This window comes from Pipistrellus kuhlii, unplaced genomic scaffold (assembly GCF_014108245.1).
Source record: "Pipistrellus kuhlii isolate mPipKuh1 unplaced genomic scaffold, mPipKuh1.p scaffold_m20_p_30, whole genome shotgun sequence".
NCBI classification, from domain to species: domain Eukaryota; kingdom Metazoa; phylum Chordata; class Mammalia; order Chiroptera; family Vespertilionidae; genus Pipistrellus; species Pipistrellus kuhlii.
This window is the reverse complement of record NW_023425530.1, coordinates 2935562-2944793: the sequence shown is the minus strand read 5'-3', so window position 1 is coordinate 2944793 and position 9232 is coordinate 2935562. Positions and strand designations below refer to the sequence as shown.

Genomic DNA, 9232 nt, shown 5'->3' with positions numbered 1-9232 from the left:
AAAGCTCAGAGACATAAGGTGGGTGTCCTCCAAAGTCACACAGCAAGAAGTGTATGATGTGAGATCCAAACTCTGGTCTTCCTGACTCCAAGCCTATTCCTGTCTTTTTTGGGAGATCAACTGTGTCCCTCTCCCCCAAGCTCCAGAGCTGTCCCATTCTCTCCCACTTTTATCTCCTGTTGCCATGACAATGAAATGCTGTATTCGTTTCCTATGGCTGCTGTAACAAGTGACGCCAAACTGGTGGCTTACAACAGCACCAGTGTATTATAATTGGAGGGCAGAAACATGACATGGATCTCTCTGGGATAAAATTAAGCTGTCGTCAGGGCTGGCTCCTTCTGGAACCTCCAGGCATTTTCCAGCTTCTAAAGGTCGCCTGCATTCCACGGCTGGTGGCCCACCCTCCATCCTCAAAGCCAGCAATGGCCTTTCTCACATTGTATGACTCCAACACCAACTGTTCTGGCTCCCTCTTCCCTGTTTAAGGACTCATGAAAGTGCCTTGGTCCCATTTGGTTGATCCTGTATTATCTGTCCATCTCCCCATCAGTTGATTAGCAACCTAAATTCCATTTGCAAACGTAACATCCACCCCCACCTCATGTAACATAACACATTCACAGGTTTAGAGTGATGAACAGAGTGAGGGGAGACCTTCACTCTGCCCACCCTATCCAGCTAGATCACAAGGGCCTCTGTGACCTCATTATCCCTGGGACCCAAATTTACAAGGCAAATTTACAACTTCCCACATGATTGCTGGTAGGCAAACCTCTCACCAGGCATCTGAACCTCAATGTCCTGACTCTCTGGCTGCCATGGTCGTGAAACCTGAGGACGCCCAGAACCCTTGCTCAAGGACCCAGACCCTATTGAAGAGGGCCAAGGCCTTATTCACCAAACCTTCGCCCCCCACTCTACCCCTGTCCCCACCCCCACCTGTCTTCTGGAACCCAGGCTATACTCACGTGTATGGATATGTGTTTGGGCATGTGAGTAAAAACGACCTGGAGCACCTCACATCACAGCAGGTGAGATACAGGTCACTCAGTGTCTCCAGCCAGAACTTCAGGGGGAGAAAGCCATACTGCCCACCCCTCTACATGATCCACTTCCCTCCAAGCAGTCCTAGAATTTCATCCCGAAGCAGTGAGGACTATGGTGGGCCTTTCACTGGGAGGGGGTTCTGGAGATGTGTCTGGTTCCAGCCTGGCTGAGCATGGGCAGCAGCTGAGTCTGCCCTGCAGGTACTTGACACAGGAGAGCAGTTGATGGTGCCCATAGATGTCCTGGAAGTGGATAACGTGGGAGCCTTGTGGAAGTTCCTGCTCTCAGGAGCCATGGCTGGGGCAGTGTCTCGCACTGGCACAGCCCCCTTGGACCGTGCCAAGGTGTACATGCAGGTGCGTGTGGGTGGGGGGCCATGGCGCTGAAGCCATTGGGGTAGGGATGGACAGAAATTGAGCTGATGGAGCTCAGGATGGGGGTGGGAGGGAGGACTGGAAGCAGGCAGGAGGGTGGGATGGTTGAATGGAAACGGAGAAAGGGTTTGAATTGCGGATGGCGATGGAGCTGATGTGAATGTGAAGCCGATGGAGAGTGTTTGGGTAAAAACGACCTGGAGCACCGCCCATGGAGCTGACTTGGGGAAAGAGTTGAGAGAATGGTACCAGGGACAGGGCTGGGTTTGGGAATCAGGGGTTGAGGATGGCAGTCTTTGAAGACAAAGTAGGACTGGAGAGGAGAGGAAGATGGATGAGATGAAAATGTGGCTCCGTGTGGGATCTGGGTCTGCATTCACTGGCAGGGGTCCTCAAACTTTTTAAAGTGGGGGCCAGATCACGGTCCCTCAGAGAGCTGGAGGGCCGGACTATATGAACTACTAATTCCTACTGTAACACCTCGGCTGCGCTCACTGCCCAAAAAACCTGGCGGGCCGGATCAGACTCCTCTGCGGGCTGCATGTGGCCCGCGGGCCGTAGTTTGAAGACGCCTGGTTAGAGCATTCTAACACCATCCAGGGCAGGATTTGGAGAAGGAATGGGAATATGGGAGGGGTTGTGCGACTGGGGACAGGATGGGCTTGAGTTCCAAATGGGATGGGGGATGAAGATAGGGTGGAGGACTTCTCACGGGCCCAGGGACCTCTCTACCATCAGGTCTACTCCTCCAAGACGAACTTCATGAATCTACTGGGGGGACTACAAAGCATGGTCCAAGAGGGGGGCTTCCGTTCCCTATGGCGGGGCAATGGTATCAACATACTCAAGATAGCCCCTGAGTACGCCATCAAGTTCTCCGTCTTTGAACAGGTGGGAGATGGTCTGCTTTCCCCAGTCCCACCCTTAAGTCCTCACCTCTCCTATACCACCACCACTTCCCCAAAGCTCAGATCACAACCCAAGACGTTCACCCTCCAGTTCTCTCCCTCCACATGGGTTTCAGGTAGAAAGACGATTAGTTATTCGCTCTTGCTCTTCTCTCCTGTCCTAGTGTAAGAATTATTTTTGTGGCCTGCATGGGTCCCCACCCTTTCAGGAACGTCTCCTTGCTGGCTCTCTGGCTGTGGCCATCTCCCAGACGCTCATCAACCCCATGGAGGTAAGAGCATAGCTGACCCATAGAAGATGAAAATTAGTTGCCAGCTGCAACTGCTTCCTCCTCCCCTTTTTCTTTTTCTCCTTTTTCTTCATTTAATATACATATCCAACTTTTTAAAAATATTTTTTAATTGATTTCAGAGAGGAAAGGAGAGGGAGAGAGACAGAAATATCAATGAGAAGAATCATTGATGGGCTGCCTCCTGCATGCTCCCTACTGGGGATGTAGCCCAAAACCCCGGGCATGTGCCCCAACTGGGAATCAAACTGTGACCTCTTGGTTCATAAGTACATGCTCAACCACTGAGCCACACCAGCCAGGTTCATATCAGACTTTTATTCCAGATGGTTACCTGGTCACCTCAATAGTATTTATTGAATGAGTTCAATCCTTTCTTCCCCAATGATCGGAGATACCACCTTTTTAATTTACGAAATTCCTGTATATATTTAGGTTTATTTCTGGCCTTTCTCCTCTAGTTGCTCTGGTGTCTGTTCATGCGCTACTATCTTTTAAATTTTTTATTTCTTTATTAAGTTATTACATATGTGTTCTTATCTCCCATTATTAATTTTTTAATGAATAGACTTTATTTTGTAAAGCAGTTTTTATATGTACACATATAATACCTTACTAAAAACTGGAAGAAGAAAAAAGCACGCTACACACAAAATAAATAAATAAAAAATAAAATAAAGCAGTTTTAGGTTGACAGAAAATTTGAGCAGAAGGTACAGAGAGTTCTTATATACTTCTCCCCACAAATACAAAGTTTCTACTATTATTCACATCTTGCATTTTGGCGGGGCATTGGTTACAATTGATGAGCCATATGGATACATTATTTTAAACAAAAGTCCATAGTTGACATTAGGGTTCACTCTTGGTGTCAAACATTCTATAGGTTTTGACAAATGTATACTGATGTGTGACCACCACTACAGTATCATACAGAATAGTTCCACTGCCCTAAAAAAAAAAAACTACTCTACCTACTCACTTACCTCCTTCCTTGAGTCCCTGGCAAACACTGGTCATTTTACTGTCTATATAGTTTTATGTTTTCTCATTCTACATGCTTCTCTCCATCAGTTTTTCAGGCTATTATTCTCTATTGATTTTTCTATATAAAATTAGATGCAATTTATCTGGCTCAAAAGACAGAATCAACTATTGTTTTTGTTTGTTTTTACTTAGATGGTATTCAATTCATAAACAAGTTAGAGACTGCTGTTATTTATATGATGTTGAGTCTATGCATCCAGGAACATATTCATTAGTTCTTTAATGGACTTTAAATTTTTTTAATATAATTCTTACAGCCAGAAATCAATGGCATTTTCATACACCAATAATGAATTATCAGAAAGAGAAAACTAAACAAACGATCCCATATACCACTGCAACAAAAAAATTAAGAGACTTAGGAATAAACTTAACCAAGGAGGTAAAAGATTTGTACTTGGAAAACTACATGATGATGAAAAAAGAGATAGAGGAAGATATAAACAAGTAGGAGAATATACCATGTTCATGGATTGGTAGAATTAACATCATTAAAATGTCCATACTACCCAAGGCAATCTACAGATTCAATGCAATCCCTATTAAATTACCAGCAGCATATTTCACAGATCTAGAACAAATGCTCCAGAGATTAAAAATGGTAGCAGAGTAAGTGGATGCTTCATGGATATGCTCCCAGGAACAAACTGGAATTACAACTATAATACAGGAAAAACTTCCTGAATAATCAACGAAAGACTCACAGGAGAGAACTCTGACACCAGAGGACCCAAAGTGGAGACTGCATGGAGACTGGTAGGAGGAGCAGAGGTGCAAAAGGGCTGGCCAGGCACCCACAGAAAGCAGCTGAAGTTCCAGAGAGATATCTTAGTTGTTGCCACTGAAAACTCTGGGATTTAATCCCCAAGCTGGGCACCCAAGCAGAGAGCACCACAACTGAGAAGGGCACCCACATAATGTCTGGCTGTGGAAAGCAGCAGGGTTGCTACCTGCCAGGAAGAGACTGCTGAAAATTCAGGCACCCTCTCAAAGGGCCAACACACAAAATTAACTGTGGAGCCATCCACCTTGTCCTCTGGCAGAGGGAGGGTGGAGTGGATTGGAGCTGTGTGAACAAAAGCCAGGATTGGGGGTTTGAGGGATACAGCTAAGAAGGCAGACATCCCCAGTTTCCTGGGCTGAGTAATTCACTCACATAGTGGATGACATATTTCCCACAGATGTTTGCCTTGCCTAGAGGAAGACAGTTGACCCACCCTATTGGAAAATGCTTTGCCCTGAGGCCACTTAAGAGACTAAAAATAACAATTAGCCTCCAGGCAGAAGCAACTGCTCCATCCTGTTGAAAAACACTTGCCATACCTGAGGATAATTGCCTGGAGCAATTCAAGTCAGAATCCTACCAGTCTGTAGGCTTTGAGTCTCTGCCTGATGTACTTAGGCAGAAACAGCATTTGACACTGTCCTATACTAGAGATTGAGAGACATAGAGGATCTACCTAATACATAGTCACAAACCCAAACAGATAGCCAAAATGAGGAGACATAGAACAAATACTCCAAAATTTATATGAAACCAAAAAGATCCCGAATGGCTGAAGCAATCTTGAGAAAGTTTGATCACAACACCAGATATCAAATTATACTACAAATCCACTATAATCAAAACAGCTTGGTACTGGCACAAGAACAGGCATATAGATCAATGGAATAGAACAGACACCCCAGAAATTGACTCAAGCCATTGTGCTCAATTAATATTTGACAAAGGAAACAAGAGTATACAATGGAGTCAAGACAGTCTCTTCAATAAATTGGACAAATACATGCAAAAAAAATGAAACTATACCACCAACTTATACCATATACAAGAAGAAACTCAAAATGGATAAAAGACTTAAATGTAAGTTGTGAAACCATAGAACTTCTAGAAGAAACCATAGGCAGAAAAATCTCAAAACATCTCTTGTAGCAATATATTTGTCGATACATGTCCTAGGGCAAAGGAAACTAAGAAGAAAATAAACAAATGGGACTACATCAAAATAAAAAAGCTTCTGCACAGCAAAGGAAATCGTCAACAAAATAAAAAGGGAGCCCATTGAATGGGAGAACATATTTGCCAATGATACATTTTATAATAAAAATATGTATATTTTATTGATTTTCTACAGAGAGGAAGAGAGAGGGATAGAGAGTTAGAAACATCGATGAGAGAGAATCATCGATCAGCTGCCTCCTGTACATTCCCTACTGGGGATGTGCCCGCAACCAAGGTACATGCCCTTGACCAGAATCAAACCTGGGACCCTTCAGTCCACAGGCCGATGCTCTATCACTGAGCCAAACCAGTCAGGACGATAGGCCTCTTTTAAAGGAACTGCCTGGTTAGGTCAGAGCCATCCAGGACAATTTCTCCTGGTTCATTTAAAGTCAATGGCTTAGAGGAGTTTATTACATCTGCAAAATCCTGTTACCTTTGTCATTACCATGGAACACGATTAGGAGAGTGATAACTCATTGTGTTCACAGGTCTACCCCACATTCAAGGTCGAGGAGAATGTAGGGAAGGCATGAATCTTGAGGACCACCTTAGAATTTTGCCTACCAGACTTGGTGTTCTGTTATTTGCGTAATTGTAGAGTTGCCAATATTTTTATGTTGGGGCATTTTATAAAAATTCCTATTTCTGGCTCTTTCAGAAAATTGGCAGATCTGGCCACCTGCACTCCCATGGCGCTACGTTTCGCTGGTGCTAAGTGCAAGCTGCCACATACCCCACTTGGCTCATGTCACTTCCCTTCCCCTCTTGGCCTCTGTCAGCACTTGAACTTCTGAACCCCGGGGTTGAGAGCAAACACAGGCCAAGAAATGAGACAGGGAGCTCCGGGTTTGACACCCAGCTTTGCACATTCCTGAGCAGTTTCCTCACTTGTAGATGGGGACAATGGCCATTGCTGAGGGTCAGTGAGAGGATTAAATCAAATGAGCTGCCTCATTCCTCACCTTCCCCAGGTGCTGAAGACTCGGCTGACCCTGCGCCGAACAGGCCAATACAAGGGGTTGCTGGATTGTGCCAGGCAGATCCTGGAGCAGGAGGGCACCCGCGCCCTTTACCGTGGTTACCTGCCCAACATGCTCGGCATCATCCCTTATGCCTGTACGGACCTGGCTGTCTATGAGGTATGGGCCCCTCAGAGAGGGTGGCAGGGGTGAACCCAGGCCCTAGCAAGCTTCCTCCTGTCCCCCTTTCTCTTGCAGATACTCAGGTATTTCTGGCTGAAGTCAGGCAGAGACATGGCAGACCCTAGTGGCCTGGTCAGTCTCATGTCAGTGACGCTGTCCACAACCTGTGGTCAGATGGCCAGTTACCCACTGACTTTGGTGCGCACCAGGATGCAGGCTCAAGGTCAGCCTGGCCCTAGTGGTCACTGTGTATGGCTCTCCCCCCTTGGTTCTCCACCAACCCTCTGAACTTTCTCACATCCCAAAACTCCCATATCTGATCTTGGCCAACTTCACTGACCCCCGAACCCACCAAGACTTTACACTCACCTCCAAATCTGATCCCAGCCTTCAAATTACCACTACAAATCACTAAAATGAATATCCCATCTTCCAAATGATTATCACAAGCTCTTCCCCCACCCTCAGATATATGTGACCCATACTGACCTCAAGATATACTTCTCCCAAATGACCTCCTAATTTCTCCAAGTCAGATCTAGTCCTCAATTGGCTCCAAAAGTTAAAATAGTTCCTAAATTCACCAAATCTGACCCTTAGATGTCCCAAAATTCATAACCACTTCCCCACACCCTGGAAACTTCACAAATGTGATTATCTCAAATGGACTCTTAAACATCCAATGGGTCCTTGGCCAACCCCCTTCACCTTGAAAAAATCTCCCCAAACTATTCCTGAGCACACTCCCCAAAATCATCGTTCCCTCCCAAATAGGCTTGAATGTTTCCAAAAAGGAAATCTGAAAATTCCTACCCAAATTGCTCCCCCAAACTGATCGATTTTCTCCAAGTCTTCTTTCCAACTGCCCCCCAAACCTCTACTACTGGCTCCACTCCCCATCCCCCAATATTCCTGCCCCCTCCACTCCCCCTTACCCCCAGACCCCCACGGAGAACAGCTTATCTCTGAGGCCCTGAGATTGTTCCTGTCCCTGCAGACACTGTGGAGGGTTCAAACCCCACCATGTGTGAAGTCTTCCAGCGGATCCTGACCCAGCAGGGCTGGCCAGGGTTATACCGAGGTATGACCCCCACATTACTGAAGGTGCTGCCAGCAGGTGGCATCAGCTATGTGGTGTACGAAGCCATGAAGAAGAGCCTGGGTATATAGACAATGAGCTAAGCCACACACCCTAGGCAGAAATGGGCAGGAGGATCCAATGGCCCCTGGCCCCAAGAGTTCTCCATGCTCCGGCCACAGGGAAGTTATTTTTTAGGAAAAGCAGCCTGGGGGTCTGGGTCAGAAGATGCTCTCCAGGATGCAGCCTGAAGCTATTATGGACTCCAGTTTGGCTCATAGTGGTCTGTCCTGTTTCCAGGGCAAAATGGTGAACATGGGAGTCAAACCCGGAATAAAGTGATGGTTTCTGCTAAACATGTCTGGTATATCTGGGTTGAGGAGGGGAGCTGGGGGCCTAAATACTTGGGTCCAAGAGAGGAGCTGAGTATCTGCACTCATGAGTCACTGAGTGGGTCTGGGTACCTCAGACCTCTCAGTCCTGAATGGGAAAGATGGATGCTGCCTGTGTCCTGTGCTTGGATCCTGGGACATGGTGGGAGGCAGATGTGGGGTGTGGAATTAGGGTCTGGGGTCCCTCAGTGCTGGGAGGGAACAATGGCCCAAAACCCATTAGCTCAGGAGGAGAGCTGGTTCCATGAATTCTGGAAGGGCTTCTAGAATCCTGGGTGGAGAAAGGAGATGGGTTTACAGGGGAATCCCTGAGTTTCCCCCTGCTCTCAGGCCACTTCAACTACAGAAGCACCGGACGTCCAAGGCCTCAAGCAAACCACGTGCCAGGCCTACCCAGTCTCCCAGGCGCTAATCCTGACGTCAGGCCCGAATGCCAGCAGCCGGTCGCTATTGCGCATGTACGCTGCCACTCATTCCCCCTTCCACTAATCCCCTCTCGCCGTCTGGTAGCAGGCTCCGCCCCAATACTGCTGCGATTCCACTGGTTCCCACTAATAAGGGGCACTGCATTGCCATTTGTGTGGAGCCATGTCAATCACCTAACACCTGCCCCCGTCTCTCAACCATTGGCTTAGAAGTCAAAACTGGAAAAGGATTATGGTTAACATGAAAAGCCAGTCCAAACCCAAGCGCATTACCCAGACCTCGTAAGGGATTGGATTAAATTGACTGCCAATCTTTACCAGGACCGCCTTCCGCGTGTACTTATTGGCTTGTGTTCAAAGGATCAATTTGCTAGGCTCCTCCTTCCTGTAAGCTTGACTCTTCCGAGCGGTCAATCGGTTCTGAAGCCGCCCCGCGATTCTGGAATTCCACTTCATTGGGCCAACCTAGCGCCGGCAGCCAGCAGCGCATTGCCTCCGAGAGCTGTCAGTCACACAGCGCC

The 9232-nt window shown here is 46.9% G+C and overlaps 1 protein-coding gene across 1 annotated transcript; it reads left to right on the top strand.

Annotated features, from left to right (window-relative positions):
- The first annotated feature begins 789 nt into the window (after positions 1-789).
- On the top strand, positions 790-8035 carry SLC25A41 (solute carrier family 25 member 41). Its single transcript, XM_036459655.2, has 7 exons — positions 790-1034; positions 1251-1406; positions 2163-2315; positions 2497-2604; positions 6646-6813; positions 6892-7039; positions 7814-8035. Exons 1-7 carry the CDS (start codon positions 822-824, stop codon positions 7984-7986), a joined length of 1119 nt encoding a protein of 372 aa, XP_036315548.1. The 5' UTR covers positions 790-821; the 3' UTR covers positions 7987-8035.
- The last annotated feature ends 1197 nt before the right edge of the window (positions 8036-9232 follow it).